Source organism: Podarcis filfolensis, assembly GCF_964270895.1.
Source record: "Podarcis filfolensis genome assembly, chromosome: 12".
In the NCBI taxonomy this organism is placed as follows: Eukaryota; Metazoa; Chordata; class Lepidosauria; order Squamata; family Lacertidae; genus Podarcis; species Podarcis filfolensis.
In genome coordinates, this window is record NC_139614.1 from 15,547,078 (window position 1) to 15,566,884 (window position 19,807).

The window sequence follows — 19,807 nt, forward strand, 5'->3', positions numbered from 1 at the left end:
ATTTCATTCCCAGCCCAGATACAGAACCCCTTTGTTGCATGGGGTTTAACGCACCATCTAAAAAGTGATACTGCTTCACTATCCAAGCAAATTGCTAATCTTGTTGCTGTTTCTTTCTTCTCCCACAAAAATCCACCTTCCCGCCTTTTATGAACATTCCCAAGGGTCAGTTTACAGATTTGGAGGGTAAGGGGATAGGATTAGGCCAGGTGCAAAGGTCTGAGTCATTGCAGGGGAAAGTGTCAAGTGTCCTGGGTAAGCAAGCTTAATGGCTGCGGTGACAAAATGGAGGCCAGTGGAGGATGCATGGCTCAACTGGGTGAACATATTTGGAATCCAAGATGCTATTGGGATTACACTTGTATTATGAGGCCACACTTGGAACACTGCGTCCAATTCTGGGCACCACAATTTAAGAAGGGTGTTTACAAGCTGGAAGGTGTGCAGAGGAGGTCAACCAAGATGATAAAGGATCTGGAAACCAAGCCTTATGAGGAGCGGTTGAAGGAGCTGGGTATGTTTAGCCTGGAAAAGAGGAGACTGAGAAGAGATATGATAACCATCTTCAAGTATCTCAAGGGTTGTCACATGAAAGAGGGAACACACTTGTTTTCCCCTGCTCTGGAGGGTAGGACTTGAACCAATGGCATCAAGTTACAAGAAAGGAGATTCCAACTAAACATCAAGAAGAACTTTCTGGTGGTAAGAGCTAGTCAACCGTGGAACGGTCTCCCTCAGGAGGTTGTGGACTCTCCTTCCTTGGAGGTTTTTAAGCAGAGGTTGGATGGCCATCTGTCATGGATGCTTTAGTTGAGATTCCTGCATTGCAAGGGGTTGGACTAGATGACCCTTGGGGTCCCCTTCAACTCTACAAATCTATGATCTTCTATCCACTGCTCAAAATACACAAACAGGCAATAGTGGACAGCTATTGTTTCAGGCATGGGTACTATTGGGAGTGTCTGAATAGACAGACCCTATTCAGATATCATATGCTACCAGAAGTCCATGTTATACATGGGATACTACTGATTTTCTGAGGAAACTACCAATTCATGGACAATCTCCAAGAAAACACCACACTAGCTACCATGGATATTTGAGGCCCTTTACACCAACATCCCACACAAAGATGGGCTACAATCTATGAGGGTTATTACCGCTAGATGTGGAGATTCAGCCCGTCTAGATACCAAACTCTGTACTCACCAACAATCAGCTTGGGGGAGAACATGTTTGGGGGAGAAATTAATGGCACAGCCATGGGCAGTCATGTGGCTCCACAGACGCCAACACATTCATAGCTGACTTGCAAAACTTTCTTAGCTCCTGTCCCTAACAAGCCTCCTACGTCTAAGATACATAGATGGCATTGTTATCACCTGAATTTGTGGACAAGAGACACTTGATCAGTTCCACCAGGACTTCAATAACTTTCATCCCATCGTAAACCTGAGCCTAGACCAGTCCATGCAAAAGGTTCACTTTCTGGACACAACAGGAAGCCATCTGACCACAATGTGTATTTATGTGCTTCCAGCTTCTACCCAGAGAACACACCACAAATCCATTGCCTATAAGTCAATCCTTGAAACACAACTGTATCTGTTGAGACTTACAACTTAGGAATTTAAAACAGAGGTTCACAACTCGGAGAACTTAAGACAGAACCCCATCTTAAGAACTTATGTCAGATACTCCTCAGGCTAAAATATCAACCCAACAAAGTGCCACAGCAGAACAAAGGGCAGAATAGTACTGAGGAATAATCTACTAAAGAACAGAAGTAGAAGAGAAAATGATAGAATGCTACTTGCTGCCATTTATAGCTCCCAGCTGACACTCCAACCATCAATGATCTACAGCCCACATTGGACAATGATGCTTCCCTCTCACTGGCTTTGAATGGTAGGGCTTGTTCCTTCTTATAGAACACCTCCTGCCAAAATAAACAACAACCCCAAACCCTAACACAACTACTCACTAGCAACAACAGGCCCTCCATAACAGAGGTTTGGACACAGGGCCCAGCCCCCTGTGGCAGATTCAGATGGCAACTCTGTTTCCATGTCTACTATGTCAACACCATACCTTTTTTTTTATTATTTCAGGGCCTAACAATTTAATCTGCAACATCTGGGCTTCAGTCACTTGTTCCTCTTCTCGGTGTGATATATGCCATCATCCGCCAGCAATGCCCTTTTGCATTCTACACAGGACAAGGAAGGCCGTCTCTATGCAAGAATACATAAATGGGTACAAATCTGCCATCAGAAATAGCAATACAGTGGCACCTCTGGTTGTGAACGGGATCCGTTCCAGAGCTCTGGTCGCATCCCAAGGAATTTGCAATTGGAGCTGCCACTTCTGCGCATGCATGCGGCGTGGTTTAGCGCTTTTGTGCATGCGCGCACAGCGAAACCCAGAAAAATACTCTGGGTTTGCCATGTACGTATCCCGAAGGATACAAAACCGGAGGTGAACGCAACTAGAGCACTTCAACCTCACAAGAACGCACTTCAACCTCACAAGAAGCTATTGGCTTGGTTCACACATCACAAGAAGCTAAATGGTGGCTTACCAGGACCATGTGAATGTCCTGGCTCCTGGAGAAGGGCTAACACATACTTTGCTCAACCCTAGTCTTTTTAACTCGAACCTGTAACTAAGCCAAGACTGGCTTTGCATGTTGTCTGAGCAACAGATCTTGGTTAAGTTGTCTCTCTTCCTTAACAGTGTTAGAGACTGAAATATGAAAGCTGGGAGCTAAATGGCACCTTAAACCAAGGTTATGGGCACAACAACGGAATGTCTAGGGGTGCTTTTTTATAACAAGAATGCAAAGCTGAAAATGAATGAACTGCAGCTAAAATATTATGTTTGTTTTTCACATGGTCTAGTCCTTCCCCTGCCCACCCCCTAATATTCTTAAGAGGGTCTCTTCTCCAGTCTTCAGAGAGTAGCTGGAAGTGGGGAGGGAGAAAAAGGTCCCCCTTTCCTTCCACTCTGCCGTTTTAATCCGAAATCTTAGGCTCAGTATTGCGCCCAGAGCTCAGAAACTGCTGGCGCTAATGAAATTCCCTGTCACAAAAAGCGCCTAGAACAATGGGAGTTTCGAACACTGTTCCTTAGCCATGATCTGTAGCCAAGAAGAAGCTCTGGCTTAGTGTCATGGGTAGGCACAGTCTCTGTAAGTGACTTTAGCATTGCCTTCCTGGGGCAAAGGAATTTCAAAGGGAAATTGCAACATGCTTAAATTACAATACAAGAGGTTTGATGTAGTCTCTTGTGGACTGAACCAAGGCAAAGGATTTTTAACACATTATGTGTAATCATTGGCTTATCAATGCCAGGATGCCTGTGTTAACAACTGTTTTGTGAATTACCGCAGATAATTAGGTACGTATGACTGTCTATAGCTTTCGGCATTTTGTTTCCCTCTGACCTCATTGTTAACGCTCCCCTCCCTCCCGCCGGTTTCCTCAAGCCATGCGTACGCATTCCTGTAACTCAAGGATAACACTCATGCTTCAGAGGAAGTGGACTATAATCTCGAACGTTTATGACATAATAAATATGCCACAAAAGGAGCCACAAAGCACTTCATTGCTTTCGCTGCAAGAGACTAACTATGCCATCCTTCTAGGGAAAGACATTTTCTACAAACATTATAGTCTAGAAGAGACGCATTTCCCGAGATTCTGCCACATGAACTGTTCCCTACATATATCCCATCAAAAAAGTGAACGGTCGGTCTATTTATACCTGCATACTTTCCTGTCTTACTGCAGGTGCATAATGTTTCACAGTTTGCATGCTTACAGTTGTTATAATTTTATATTGTTACTATTCTACCATTACAGTTAAGGTGTTGGTACTAGAATAGAGGGATGCGGGTGGCGCTGTGGGTTAAACCACAGAACCTAGGACTTGCCGATCAGAAGGCCGGCGGGGGGGCCACTAGGGGGCGCATCGGAAGATGGCTGACAATAACATCTCTCCGACCCACACGAGGTAATTTGGAGGCTATGATGGGAGTAATTAGCCTCCCTACCCCCCCCCCCAGGATGGTGGGGGGGACTGCCTTGCCTGCTGTGCCCTATACCACCCCCGAATTTGTGGGGATGGGGGCACTAGGCACAAAGCCCTCCTGTGGGATTCCGGTGCTCCTGGACGCCGTCCCTGATCCGCGCCACTAGCTGCAAGAACTTCAAAAGAAACAATTTGGATGAAGGAATGCACATATTTCGAGGAAGGAGGGGGAGTAAAGACTGCTAACAGAAGAGATCTCTGATAAAATAAGACGAGTCGGAGGAACAAGAGAAATCATGAGAAGATACGCCAAGACTCGGTATGGCAAATGACTGATGGGGGAGGGGGAAAAAAACTTTCCTTTCTTTCCTTATGTGATTAAACAAGAATCCCCTCCCCTCATGAGTCAGAAATGTCGTTTTAAGGACTTAAGCTGTGGATTTAAGGCTGTATGGAGATAAACTTTCGAACCAAAGCATGTTTTAAGAAGAGCGTGGAATGTATAAGAGCTTTGGAATGATGCAGTTAAAAATGCCGTCGCCATATTGGGAAGTTCTGTCGGAGGACTTAAGTCTGAGAGGAGAAATAGAGAAATAGAGCTGTTTTTATATTGTGGGTGAAACTCCTCAGTGGGACTTAAGAGCGACAGTTTTGCGAGATTAATGATGGAAAGAGCGATGTTATCTATGAAGGCGATGATATATGGAAACTATCTCGATTTGAGGATTGGAAGAACGGAAAAATTCACACAGGATTATTATTGGTGTTTATCGGCTTAAGGAGACTATCAGAAGAGATCATAAAGAAAAAAGAGAAAATATATGAACAAGATGTGATGTGGAAACAGCAAGATAAGACTGGATAGAATTATGAACTCTGTTTGGACTGATTTGGACTGATTTGGACATTAACGCAGTAGCAAGAAGATGATCAGAATCCCCCTTCAAATCTTGAAATATGGGTCCCCCCAACAAAATTTAAAATTCGGCTTTGTAATTCGGAATTTATGTGATGTGATTTAATTTGATTTGATTGGCCGGTTAATAAAGATTATTTTTTTTAAAAAAAAGATCAGAAGGTCGGCGGTTCGAATCCCCGCGACGGGGTGAGCTCCCATTGCTCGGTCCCTGCTCCTGCCAACCTAGCAGTTCAAAAGCACGTCAAAGTGCAAGTAGATAAATAGGTACCACTCCAGCAGGAAGGTAAACAGTGTTTCTGTGTGCTGCTCTGGTTCGCCAGAAGCGGCTTAGTCATGCCGGCCACATGACCTGGATGCTGTACGCCGGCTCCCTTGGCCAGTAAAGCAAGATGAGTGCCGCAACCCCAGAGTCATCCGCGACTGGACCTAATGGTCAGGGGTCCCTTTACCTTTACTAGAATAGAGAGCCCTATATCGCTTGGGACCCAAGTACCTAAAAACAGCATGTCTTCCAACAGCATGTCTTCCAACAGCATGTCTCAGGTCTTGTGATTGGCAGGGGAAGCTCTGTTGGTGGTGTCTCTGGGTGGCTGTCGACCAATAGACATGGACCAATGACAGCGGCTTCTTAGTGGTAGCTCCCTGTTTGTGAAATGCCTTCCCTGGTGAAGTGTGCTTGCCTCCCTTCATCATTGCAGCGTAAAAGAAATTTAAACACATTCCTGCCTACCCAGGCATTTCTACTACATTTTTAATTGCTTTATTTTAACTTTTTTGAGTGTTTGCTGCCCTGAGCATCTCTGGGAGGAAGGGCGAGCTATACATGTAATAAAAATAAATACATAAGATTGCTGCACTTTGCACCTTTTCTGGGAAATCCACACTGCTTCATCTCATTTAGCAAAGCTGCCCTAGTTTTATTTCTCATATGGGTATAATATCGATCATCATAATAGCTTATTTTGGCTGGCTGGCAAGGTTATTTTATCAGGAACGTGCAATTCTGTGATTATTAATTCCCCAGCACTGCCCTGTTTGGCACAGGTATTGCACTCTCGTTTGCTGCAACGTGATGTCTTATCATCTACAATGAATCCTTTTTTCTGTTTTTTAACTTTTTTCTCTTTTTTTAGGAGGGAAATTTATAAGGGACTTAGATAAAGTAGCACACACTTCTTCTTTCCCCCCCAATCTTTCCTGACAAAAGCCCGATTATTTTAATTTCAGGCAGCTCTGCAACTTCCTGAGTGGAGCACACTGCTGGGAGAGTGCTTGTCTTTCCCCTAGACATTATTCCAGAGTCCTCAAACAGAAACAGGAAGTGTCATCAGGCATCAGCAAGGATGAAAGAGTCTTCCTCAACAAACAGAACATCCATGCCTTAAAAGGAGCATTCTGTGGAATGCTGTAAGCCCAAAGGCTAAGGAAGGAAAGCAATAATAATGATGATGAAAAGTATCTTACCAGCTTTTCTGTTTCCTCATGAAACAAAAACAAAACAAAACACAAAGCAGCAGCAGCAGCAGCAGTAGCAAAGGTCAAACCAGAAACTTAGAACTGACCTTTGCAAGACCTAAAAGTGTGTCTCCATCTGAAGAATTTAAAAACATACCTTCCTCCCAGCCCTGTCAGCATGGAACACCTGTGCTCAGAGACCTGTACTGGTTGCCGATTTGCAACTGAGCCGAGTTCAGAGTGCGACTAACAGCATATACAGCCCTCAGCAGCTTGGAACCAGCTGACTTGTGAAACAGTCTGATTTCATAATAATAATACAGCTGTACCTTGGAAGTCGAAATGAATCTCTTCTCGAAGTCCGTTCGACTTCCAAAACGTTCGGAAACCAAATCGTGGGTTCTGATTGGCTGCAGGAATCTCCTGCAGCCAATCGGAAGCCGCGTCGGATGTTCGGCTTCCAAAGAACGTTCGCAAACTGGAACAGTCACTTCCGGGTTTCGATCGTTTGGGAGCCAAAACGTTCGAGAACTAGGCTGTTCAAAAACCAAGGTATGACTGTAATGATAATGATTATTATTATATTTGTACCCCACCCATCAGCAGTTTTAAGAAATCTTTTTTTTAAAAAAAAAAAACCACTTTGGAATCTCTGCCTATTGATACTCTTTTCAGTGCTTCCTAAAAATATTTAGGTTTTAGGAAGTGGAGCTCAATGGTTTTAGAAATGGCTTGGAATGATGGTGCAGATCTAGCCCAGGAAGTTGTTCGGATGACAGATCACCTGTGTGAATCACACACTACTACTCCAGGCTTCTTGAAAGAAAAGGGAAGAGCTCATGTTAAGTAAATTAATAGTATTTTTTTTGGGGGGGGGAGGATTCCTACAACCTGTAAACACATAAAAATACAACTCCACAAAGGAGCACATGAAACATACCTCCGACACTGTTGCAGCGAGATGTCATTTCCCACAGAACCAAAGCCATGGAATATACGTCAGTTTGTTTGAAGGACTCGACGTTATCCAAGTTCATTCGGGATTCCAGGACTTCGGGAGCCATGTACCTTGCTGTGCCAACCTGTCAGCATTCACAAAATGGTTAACAAAATTATTTTTGATGGAGTAACCCGTTTGGCTGTACACGTTGAGCTTTCTGTGCTTGTTTTTTTATTATTATTAAAACCTGTGATCACAAGCTTTAACCACTACCCTCAATGGTATTTCAACGTCTCGTAAGCACGAGTAGTTGACAGCCATTCATAAATGGAAAACAAGAGTGAAGAGTCACATTTTGTGGACGCTATTAGGGTACAGGGCAAAACCTATCCCTGCATCCTGAAAACTGAGACTTTGCTGACAAAGATCATGTGCTGCAAGGGGTTGGACTAGATGGCCCCTGGGGTCCCTTCCAACTCTATGAATCTATGCAAGGGAGGAGGATGTGCGTCCCTTGCAATAATTAATTGTCCAAACCCTCCCCTCCAAACACATTAAAGCCATCACAGTACAGTGGTACCTTGTTATTATTAATTATTATTATTATTAAATTTTATTTATACCCCGCCCTCCCCAGCCAAGACCAGGCTCAGGGCAGCTAACACCGGTATAAAAACAATTGATTGAAATACAACATTAAAATGCAGCCTCATTTCAGTAGGAACTCAAATCAAAAACTTTGGGGGGGATGAAAACGTCAAGTCTCCACCAAGGCCAACTATCCAGACTGGTCCTACGTGGGCCAGAAAAAAGCCAGGGAAGTCCCCAAATAGGAGTTCCATCACAGAAGGAAAAAGGAAAAAGGAAAGAGGGGGAGGGGGAGGGGATCAAGTTGATTCCAAGCCAAAGGCCAGGCAGAACAACTCTGTCTTACAGGCCCTACAGAAAGAAATCAGATCCCACAGGGCCCTGGTCTCATGAGACAGAGCGTTCCACCAGACCGGAGCCAGAGTTGAAAAGGCCCTGGCTCTGGTTGAGGCTAATCTGACTTCCTTAGGGTCCGGGACCTCTAGGGTGTTACTATTTATAGACCTTAAGGTCCTCCATGGGGCATACCGGTTCGACTTCAAAAACGTTCGGGAACCAAATCGCGGCTTCTGATTGGCTACAGCAAGCTCCTGAAGCCAACTGGAAGCCGCAGAAGTCGCGTTGGATGTTCAGGTTCCAAAGAATGTTCGAAAACCAGAACAATCACTTCCGGTTTCCAATCGTTCAGGAGCCAAAACGTTAAGACTCCCAAGCCGTTTGAAAACCAAGGTACGACTGTAGTGGACATTTTTGCCAAGCCCTGTTTTAAATCCTCCAGCTTTGGCTTTTTCCTTGCTCCTCCCTCTGCCCCTGTCGTACGGCTCACCTGCCCACTGTTAGCCAGGTCATCCACGGAGAGGGTGGGATCCAGCCGCAGCGACAGCCCAAAGTCACAGAGGCAGCAGGTCAAATCGTTCTTCACCAGGATATTGGAGCTCTTGAGGTCTCTGTGGACAATGGGTGTCTTGGGTCGGCCGCAAGGTGTGTGATCACTGTGAAGATGGGCGATCCCTTGGGCCAAAGACCCGCCCAGCTTCCAGAGGTCCTCCCAGCTAATGATGTGCTTTATAAGGTACTCCTGCAAATTCCCCCTTGCGTGGAAGGCAGTGATCAGCCAGTACTGTTTGCCTACATCCGTCTTGCGCTCCTCGGCCGTGAGGAACTGCAGGATATTTTCGTGCTTCAGGTTTATGTCGGAGAAGATGTCTTTCTCTGTCTTCCAGGAGACGTACTCTTCGTAGGAGAAGATCTTGACCGCCACGGTTTCAAACTGCTCCGATGTGTTCTGCTTCAGTTTAGCCTTGTAGACTTCAGCGAAGCGCCCTTTCCCCACCAGGGTGTCCAGCTCAATGGGCAGGAGCTCAGTATTGTGGTTGATGTTGTTGGCGCAAGTGGAGCTGATGTCAGAGTAGTCGTCGTCCATCATGATGGCGCAAACATCGCTGCAGTCTTTATGCTTCCTGGACTTCACATTCTTCTCCCATGCCTTGTTCAGCTTCCTCCTCCTCTGGATACGGTAGCAGTAAAAGATAAGGATCACGGCTTTGGCAATCACCAGCAGCGGGACAAGGCTTATCAGCGCAACTTTGGAAATCACACTGATCACGTCTTCGTCTGGTATTTCAGTGATATCTGGTAGGATGAGATAAATAATATTGCTGAAGCGTTGATAAAAGATGCTACGGCAATAGAGGCATTTTACTGTTAGTTAATACTGTAGTTCACTTTAACCTACTACCAGAATCTGCAAAAACTTCGCAATTCTACAAACCCCAAAGGGGGTCAAACGTCTGTTTCTCAGGCATCATTCAACGGTGCCACTCAAATCCCACTGAATACATACCAAATGGGCTCCTCTGTATATACAGTGGCAAAAAACAAAAAAACCACCAGTTCAGGCAATGCTGTTGTTGCTTTTTCTCCTCTATTTGGGTAAAAATAGATTTGGGCAAAACAAGGTAAAGGTAAAGAGACCCCTGACCATTAGGTCCAGTCGTGGCTGACTCTGGGGTTGCGGCGCTCATCTCGCTTTATTGGCTGAGGGAGCCGGCGTACAGCTTCCGGGTCATGTGGCCAGCATGACTAAGCCACTTCTGGCGAACCAGAGCAGCACACGGAAACGCCGTTTACCTTCCCACCAGAGCGGTACCTATTTATCTACTTGCACTTTGATGAGCTTTCGAACTGCTAGGTTGGCAGGAACAGGAACCGAGCAACAGGAGCTCACCCCATTGCGGGGATTCGAACCGCCGACCTTCTGATCGGCAAGTCTCTGTGGTTTAACCCACAGCGCCACCTGTGTCCCAGGGGAGGGCAATTCTTGCTTACTTGCGAATTTAGTGTGCTTACACTAACATATATGCAGAATGTGGGTCTGGACCAATTTCTCACTGCCGCAAGTCCGGCGAAAAGTGATTCTAGCCAGAACCTGTACAGAGATTATAATTCCTTGTCGCTATCGGTATGTGACAGTATTTAGAAAAAGAGGAAGCTGTCACAGAAAGACTTTGTTTCGTAAGCCCCTTGTTAAAAAATAACAATAAAAAGCTGTAAGAAGTTTAGTCTAGACTAAAGGATGTGTCATCATTATTGTTATGACCAAGTTAGTTTATCAAGCAAGATGTATACTTTGAGATTATGGCGCGTGTGTGTTTGTGTGCATGCAAAACTCTCTCTCAACAGCTGAAAATCTAGTCTGAGTAAGAGGCACAATGGAACTTTCAACCACAGTGGAATGAACGGCTTGTGTCATCACATACTTGCGTTTTCTATCTAGCAATTCAGTTCACAACAGAAATTTCAACTATTTTGAGGGTGGGGGAGCCAAAATGCTTAGGGGAATACCACAGAGGCATTCAACTATTTTATTTTACTGTATTAAAATATTAAACATTTTTCCCCAGTAAACTAAAATGTAATCAAGAGAGGAGATGCTGAAACAAATGCACACATGCATAAATGAGAATAAAAGCTTTTTTAAAAAATAATGATAATAATAACAAGTCAGCAGTTTCCTACAAAATGACACAAGTTAAGGAAGTGGAAAAAAATTAATGAAGATTCAAACTAGGGCTGAACTACATGTTACATGTTTTAAAAAACAACCCATAGCCTGGTACACACCTTTTTTTGTACAAGAAAAACTGCTTGGAGAACGGTTATTAGAAGCAAAAAAAGGAAATGGAGTGTTTAACACCCCCTCTTGCTGGAATTGTCTGAAATTAAAGAAAGATTTGCAGTCCCTGGGATGATGGGTTCAGCATAGACAAACACTTACTGGGGTTTTTCCTGGGTTATTTAATGTCACCCGAAATGTATGACTACTCCACATTTAGTGGCCTAGCGAAAATATTCAACCGCTTTAAATGGGGTCTCAGATGGAAAGCTTCATTCATCTCAACTAGGCTTCACGGGATTTCAGCATGCCAGCTGCTGGATAACTGTCCACTCGGGCTTTTATGAACCACTTTCATGGCATTTGCCAAGCAGCAGATGCACCACAATACACACTCAGCTTGTTGCATGTAGCCCAGGAACTGTTTTGTCCTCTAGGCTGAATTCTGGACATCACATTGGGATTGTGGGAGAGAAGGGGCATTTGTTGCCAGCTCTGGGTACTCCCATTGCCCCATGATGGCTGACCCTGCTCCTTGGCACAGAATAGTACACCAGAATTTGCCACTAATGAATCATTTTCAGCAGCGAGTCACAAAACAAGCAAAGTCCAGATTCATCTCTAAATAGCTCCTGTGAATGTCTGTCACTTTAAGAGAGGAAAGATATCATACAGGAAGTGAGGACTAGCGGTGGAAAAGGGACAGAAAGCAGCAAGAAAAGAGAGGCAGAGAGAAAACTACAGTAGTTTGTGATTGAAGCAACTAAGCAGTTTTCTTGAGCAACAGAAGAACATCACACCTGTCCTGCTTTGAAGATCTTTGGGGCTACTTGGTTAATGATGCATTGCCTTGGCGATGGCCTTTTAAAAAGGAAATTATTGGCTCTAAGCCAGCTTTTAAGTCTGCTGGTTGACTGGTTTACATACATACAAGCATAATTTTATTTGTATGATGCCTTTCCATGGTTTAAAACCAAGCTCAAGGTGGCTTTCAACATGGGGAAAAATTACACAAAGATGCAAATGTGACAAAAGTAGTCATAAAAAATAAATAAATGGAACATTGAAAAGTACGCAACCAAATCAAACCATTTCCACATGGATCACAATAAGGTCTAAAACAAAGATACAAAAATTTAGGACCACAAATTTAGCAACAAAATCCCTAAAGAAAACCCAAGAGTCTGTTCAGCAGCCTCAGCTCATGTAGCTGGAGTCAATCAGGACACCTCCCTCCCAGGCCAGGTGGGAAAAGGCCCGCAAGGCAGGGAGCAGGTCTTCCAGGACTCAAACCCTTGATTTAGGACACAGGAGGTGAAGCTCTCTGCCCTGGGTCTAACCAGGCGTATGACTTTGGCTTGCAAGGCCATTTGGGGCAAGCCATGCCACCCAATATAAGCTAAACAAGCTAGCTTAGCCCCCCCCCCCCAAATTAAAGGGGAAAAACCTGGATGTACATTTCCAAAACATAAGATAAGTTCAACAATTACTTTGATAAAATACATATTTTGTTATGCGCAAATGGCTTTAGATACATATTAGGTCCATAAATAACCATATAGCATATATTCAACACAAAAAACAGTGACAATTTGTTGTTGACAAAGGACAGCTGGATATATATAAAGAGCCCCATTGCCTTCAGTAGCTTAGGGCATGGGTAGGCAAACTAAGGCCCGGGGGCTGGATCCGGACCAATCACCTTCTCAATCCGGCCCACGGACAGTCTGGGAATCAGCGTGTTTTTACATGAGTAGAATGTGTCCTTTTATTTAAAATGCATCTCTGGGCTATTTGTGGGGCATAGGAATTCGTTCATTTCTGCCCCCAAAGAATATAGTCCGGCCCCCCACAAGGTCTGAGGGACAGCAGACCAGCCCCCTGCTGAAAAGGTTTGCTGACCCCTGGCTTAAGGCCTCATCAAACCTAAATCCGGCCCTGACACCACCTGTCAGTTATCTGACGTCTGGCACAGAAATCTGGTATCTCCCATCTAAGCACTAATTGTCGATATTAGAGATCTCTCATCTTTGTTTTTAGCATTAAGAACCCCAGTGCTACACTCAGAGATAAGCCCCCGCCTGCTCTTTAAAAGGCAGCAAGCAGAGAGGCTTATCTTGGATACAAGTTTCGGCTGCTGGCTTTTACTGAAAAACCACAGGCAGGCTGAAATAGGAATCATCCGTCAAAAATGGCCCACAGAGGGTGGGTTAGTACTAGATCTGGCCTTTAGGCTGAAAAAGACTAGGTATAATTTAGGATATGGAGTTAGATCCAGACTTTGGCCGCAATCCTACATCCACATATATGGGACTTTCTTCACTGAATTCAACAGGTGGCAGCCTAATTCAAGCACAGAGTAGACTCATTGAAATCAAAGGGACTTGAGTTAAGGTTCATTCATGCTTCTGTTCCACGTCACCACTTTCCCCCAAGGAAACCCATGGTTTAGTGCTGAATAGGAAGAAACAGCAATCAGATTTTCTGCGGATTGCTATTTGTTCCAATTTAGTACCAAAGAGCGAGTTTTCTGGGGGAAAGCAATAGGGGCAAAACTGCCTAGAAAGCACGGGACAAGGAGAAAACGGTTCGGATCCATGCTTTGAAAGAACAAGACAAGCAGAAGTGTGGATAAGCTCAGAGTCTAATGAAGTATGATGGAATCTGGATCAAAGCCGTTGTTTCTAGTTAACAGTTGCTGGGAATCCCAAATGGGGACTCAGGTCCTGCTTGCATGGCGATGTCCCGGCTTCCCTAGCTCCCCCCGAAATAAATACACAAACACAAGTATATTGGATTAATGGGATAAATAAGGCCACAACTTTATTGGTTACAGATGTGAGTGGTTTGTCTTAGGCAATTGGGTGAAGCAAGACTATATCCTGACTCCTGTCCGACTGCAGGAAGTCTTTTAAGGGTCAACCACCAGAAAGGGGATCCCTATGATATACATCAATTGAGCACCCCCAGGGTCACCGTTAGGGTTGTGGCATGGCCCTAGCCACGCCCAGGCTTCAGACAGGAACCACACCCCTGGATCCCTTTAACGGGATACCCTTAACGGGGAGAGGCAGGCGAAGGAAAAACCTTCCCTCCCATAATAAGGCTTAAAGTAAAGGTAAAAGGACCCCTGAACATTAGGTCCAGTTGTGGATGACTCTGGGGTTGTGGCATTCATCTCGCTTTATTGGCGGAGGGAGCCGGCATACAGCTTCCGGGTCATGTGGCCAGCATGACTTCTGGCGAACCAAAGCACCTCATGCAAACGCCGTTTACCTTCCCGCCGCAGCGGTACCTATTTATCTACTTGCACTTTGACGTGCTTTTGAACTGCTAGGTTGGCAGGAGCAGGGACCAAGCAACGAGAGCTCACCCCGTCGCGGGGATTCGAACCACCGACCTTCTGATCAGCAAGCCCTAGGCTCTGTGGTTTAACTCACAGCGCCACCCGTGTCTCTATAATAAGGCTTACCCAATGCCTAACTGCCAATCAAGCCAAAGGCTCGCCACCAACACCCTCGCACCTGCAACCAACACTTAATGCCCTCCACATATTGGCCTGCCAAAAATCAATGCCCATGTCCAAAAGGTGAACGCCACTGTTACGAAACAGGGCCTCCTGGTCAAACGTGATGGCGAGGTGCCGGCAGACATGGGTTTTTGTCATTATCACACACCCCTTCCAACATTGTTCCTTATGTAATCTCCTGTCTGTGATCTTCCACTTTCGTATAGCAATTGCCCTTGACCACGGGTAGGCAACCTAAGTCCCAGGGGCCAATCGCCTTCTCAATCCAGCCCGCGGACGGTCCAGGAATCAGCATGTTTTTACGTGACTAGAATGTGTCCTTCTATTTAAAATGCATCTCTGTGTTATTTGTGGGGCCTGTCTGGTGTTTTTACATGAGTAGAATGTGTGCTTTTATTTAAAATGCATCTCTGGGTTATTTGTGGGGCATAGGAATTCGTTCATATTTTTTTTCCTAAATGTAGTCTGGCCCCCCACAAGGTCTGAGAGATGGTGGACCGGCCCATGGCCGAAAAAGGTTGCTGACCCCTGCCTTTGACCCTCCAACATAGTCCAGCAGCAAAGGAAGCATTCCTCCCAAAAAGTGGTGGTAGTAAAAAATCTCTCATCTCCCCCACTCTCCAATATGCAAAGCTGAAACAGTAATGCAAGTCATTCTTAATCACATTTAGTATGCCTATGCAAATGACACGGTGTCCAGAATTCAAGCCCAAGCCACTTAAATTCATGTACTTTTGTTTAAATAACAAAATTCTCTTTTTCGACAGCTTTAGATGGATGTAACTGAACATCAGGTAAGAAGGGGGGGGGGGGAAACGATGGAACAAAAATAGCTCTGTTGGACTTCCTTGCCTTCAATTCAGGTGTGTACAAAGACAGCCATCACACTTGCCTGTTCCGACTCTCAATGTGCTGCAAACTGGAATGTGTTTGAAAAGCTTACTAGGCAAGTATATTTAGAAACTGTAGCCTCAGTGTCAGCATCGCACTACGGATTCGCTTGCTTCTGGGGTTTTTGTGGGTTTTAGGGTAGGGGCTGCCCCTAGAGGCAGGGAATCTTGGGGACAGTGGATCATACTGGTACTCTGATAATAACTGTACACTCATGGACTATTGTAACAGATGGACCTATCGTGGCAGAGTATAAACCAGTTGCAAGCAGATGTTAAAACTGCAACAGATTATTAAAGTATCCAAGGCTGTTTTGTTGAGTGCTGATAAATTATTAAGAAACAAGACAATATATATATAATGTATCCTCTAACTTGTATAACTAGTATCCTTCAACTTGTATACGTTTAGCGTTATCTGCTACTGTTTGCTAATAATTTTCTGGAACAAATCGATCACTCTAGACTGGCTACATTTCCCCAGATGATGCACATTAACCTCCATTATTATATTCACCTCTGGTTTGATTCTGCGTAAGTTCCCCAAATTACTTTTTTGCCAGTGTTAGTTAGATCCACCTGCAATTATTGAAATCTCTTCTGTGACAACTCTGCAGCGTTAAAGACTTTTGTCTTAGCAGTGCAAATTCTATCACGTGCGTCAGCCAGGGCAAGATTATTTCATTTTATAGAATTCAGTACCAAGGTTGGCAAATTTTGCTTTTTCAGAGGACGAGAGGAGTTATCCTCATAAATGAGATTCCTCTTCCCACTCTCCCATTTCAGTATTTTGAAAAACGAAAAACAAAACACAGAGGTACATTAGATGACCTGATCCACCAAAGTCCTTCTTATGGGGCGTGCATTGGATAATTGATTAAGAAAATGTATACATCGCTTTAACATTTTCGGTAGAGTCCCCCAATCCTTAGCATTTGTAGAAACTTAAAAAAATCAAAACAAAATTTTTTTTTCCTTCCAGTAGCACCTTAAAGACCAACTAAGTTAGTTCTTGGTATGAGCTTTCGTGTGCATGCACACTTCTTCAGATACACTGAAACAGAAGTTGCCAGATCCTTCTATATAGTGAGAAGGTGGGGAGGGGTATTACTCAGAAGGGTGGTGGGAATGGGTGATTGGCAGATAGCTGTGATGAGCCTGTTGACGACTCTTAACAACTGCAATAGGTCTTACAGGAAAAAGCAAGGGGTGAGAAGGTGAAAAATGGCAACTCATTACCAAACTTAAAACCATGGAGAGACCTGGTCTGAACAAAGACATTGGATTCTTATCTCATTATACATGACAAAGCCATTTTTCACCTTCTCACCCCTTGCTTTTTCCTGTAAGACCCATTGCAGTCGTTAAGAGTAGTCAACAGGCTCATCACAGCTATCTGCCAATCACCCATTCCCACCACCCTTCTGAGTAATACCCCTCCCCACTTTCTCACTATATAGAAGAATCTGGCAACTTCTGTTTCAGTGTATCTGAAGAAGTGTGCATGCACACGAAAGCTCATACCAAGAACTAACTTAGTTGGTCTTTAAGGTGCTACTGGAAGGGAAAAAATTTTTTGTTTTGACTATGGCAGACCAACACGGCTACCTATCTGTAACTTAAAAAAATCAGAATACAATACAAACAAATAAGATAATACAAATAAAGACCAGAATGCAATAAGTGCTTTGCTCCATAAATTCAAATGGCACCTAAGCAGGAGAGCACCCTCAAGCATCCAAACAGGCCTAGGAGAGCAACTGGATTTTTAGAAGACATTTGGAGCCTCAGAAAGAGCTTCCTGGATTTCTTTTGGGAGAGTATTCCAGAGAGTTAGCACTGCAGCTGAAAAGGCCTATTTTCAGGGTGTTTCCAAACATGGCAATCTACTGGCCACCATATGGCTAGCAGGGTCCCTTCCGATTATGGTAAACGTCAGTCTGACCTACAGTTACATACTGTTGAGGATGTTTTAATGCCATTGGTGCAAAGCTTATAAACAGAACCGAGAACTATATAAAACACACACACACACACACAACAACAACAACCAAATGAGCAAACTCATTGTACAAATAACAGGCTGCAACCCTTTTAACACTTGAGGTTTAACGTAGTACTTCTTGGAATGACGTTAAGCGAATTAATACTGTAAATTCCAGCTCTAAAGGAAATTACACTGCGCTTACGATCCATCCTTAAAAATAATCAAGAGCACAGTTTCCCAAGTTCCCAACAGCCAAAGCACACTTTTTTATTTGAATTAAAACTGATGATACAATTCAGAGCAAAAATGAATAATATTTACTTTGGGAGGTGTAAAGGCAAGTGCCACCCACGTTCCAAGGGGCCATGGCCTGTTTTCCAGCAGAAACTGCCGATGTTGGATATATCCTGTATCCCTTAGAAGTGGGCGGCATCTTGTAGGATACAGCCATAATGACTCGCAACCATTCATAGTCCTGTTCTCCATTATGGTTTAGTGACCATCAATCTTAATGGTGCACAGGAAGATACAGTTGACGATAACTCAGCCCACCTTCCAAAATATAACAAACACCGCATTTTTCCGTGTATAAGACGGTGGTTTATTAAAGAATGTTAAAAATTGGGGGTTGTCTTACACATGGATAGTGCGGGGGGGGTGATTGGTGGTAGCCACGAGCAGGACATTGTAAACGGCGATTGGGCTGGTGATTGGTGGCTCTGGCAAGGCCTGCTGGCGATTGGCTGCTGCTGCAGTAACTGGGCAGGCGATTGGCGGCTGCTGGTGGTGAGTGGGCAGATGATTGGTGGCTTTGTTGAGGCGTGCGATTGGCAGTTGGCAGTGGCGGTCAGGAGGGTGAATGATTGTCAGTAATCCCCCCCCCCAAAAAAAAAGCTCAACAACTCTGGGCAATCCCCCCCCCCCACTTCCTTAATTTGGAGTCCCAAAAAATAGGGGTCATCTTATACACAGGGGTATACACATGGAAAAAATATGGTATTCACACCACCAATTTATTGTGCCCCCTCCTTTGTCACTGCCAGGACACCACCTTTCTCAAACATCATATACCTCTCTGTTTTGGGGGGCATTATTCAGTCTAGAATTCTTGTGCATGTATAGGCGCATGAATGCATTGATGTGCTCTGGATATTCCAATCCTCTCTGCTCATTAACACTTACATGGCAAGGTTAAACTGAAATCTAAGGGTGGCCTCATAAGCAAGCTACAGTGCTAAGTTCGTACACAGGAAATTATTTAAATTCCTTTCCTATTGCCCCTTGCTTGTGAAATGTTTCCCCTGCTTTTTACCTTCCCATACTCCTTTCGAGCATCTAAAGCCTTAGTAGTTCACCTTAGTTGTTTCTGAAGCTTACATAATCCCATAAATGGGTAGGAGAGGGAAGATCACGTCGCTCCGAGAACAAACTGTGTTCTGCAGAATTACAGTAAATCAATACACCGGCAATGATTTGTTTAGCCAAATTGCCCGACAACTACAAATGACGAACATTTGGGCAAATTATGTTTAGCGTGTAGGCAATTTGCATGACAATCCAACACACTGTTTTAAAAAAGTAATTTTTCCGGCTCAGCTGAGGTGCCTGTAAAGTCAGTTTCTAAGCAACGCTCCTGACAGGTTAAGACTTCAAACTAAGGTACGTGTTCAGAGAAGTCACAAGAGAAGGCAGGCCCTTTTCAAGAGGGAAGCAATTCAGAGAGATGATGGGAAATCACGTCTGAATGCTCAGCACCTCACCCTGCCAGAAATATACAGAAAACGAAGAAATAAGCTAAGGAGGCTAGGGAACTATTCCCCAACACATGCTGCCCACATTTGTAATGTAACGGTTTGCAACAGGAGACGGGTGAAACAGAAGTTAGTGACTCAGCAGTGCACACCAACTATGGATAAACCACAAGAAGCCGTGTGAATGCAGCCAGGGGAGCAGGCCCCCATACATTGTGAACTGGTTAAGTTTTAAAGAGACTTGATTTTTTTATAGGCTTTGGTTATGCAGGAATGCAAATATATATATTTGAAGCAGAGGCATTTTTTATTTAAGAAAGCCATCAATAATAACACGAGATTATAAATTCCTCCTGGAAAATTATGCAATACAAGATAGTAGATGGACACACAGGACAAAGAGAGTAAAAAAGAACCTCTAGCTGGATGGGATGTGGGTGGCACTGTGGTCTAAACCACTGAGCCTCTTGGGCTTCCCGATCACAAGGTTGGCGGTTCGAATCCCTGCGACGGGGTGAGCTCCCGTTCCTCTGTCCCAGCTCCTGCCAACCTACCAGTCCAAAAGCACGCCAGTGCAAGTAGATAAATAGGCACCACTGTG

The 19,807-nt window shown here is 44.3% G+C and overlaps 1 protein-coding gene across 1 annotated transcript in view; it reads right to left on the minus strand.

Annotated features, from left to right (window-relative positions):
• The window catches only part of TGFBR2 (transforming growth factor beta receptor 2), a 69,540-nt gene that overhangs the window by 9,617 nt on the left and 40,116 nt on the right, over positions 1-19,807 (minus strand). Inside the window, exons 4-5 of the mRNA XM_083578067.1 lie at positions 8,761-9,566; positions 7,347-7,488 (exon numbers count right to left, since the gene is read on the minus strand). Of these exons, the coding sequence (XP_083434193.1) occupies positions 7,347-7,488; positions 8,761-9,566 (948 nt within the window). The remainder of the gene's footprint in view (positions 1-7,346; positions 7,489-8,760; positions 9,567-19,807) is intronic.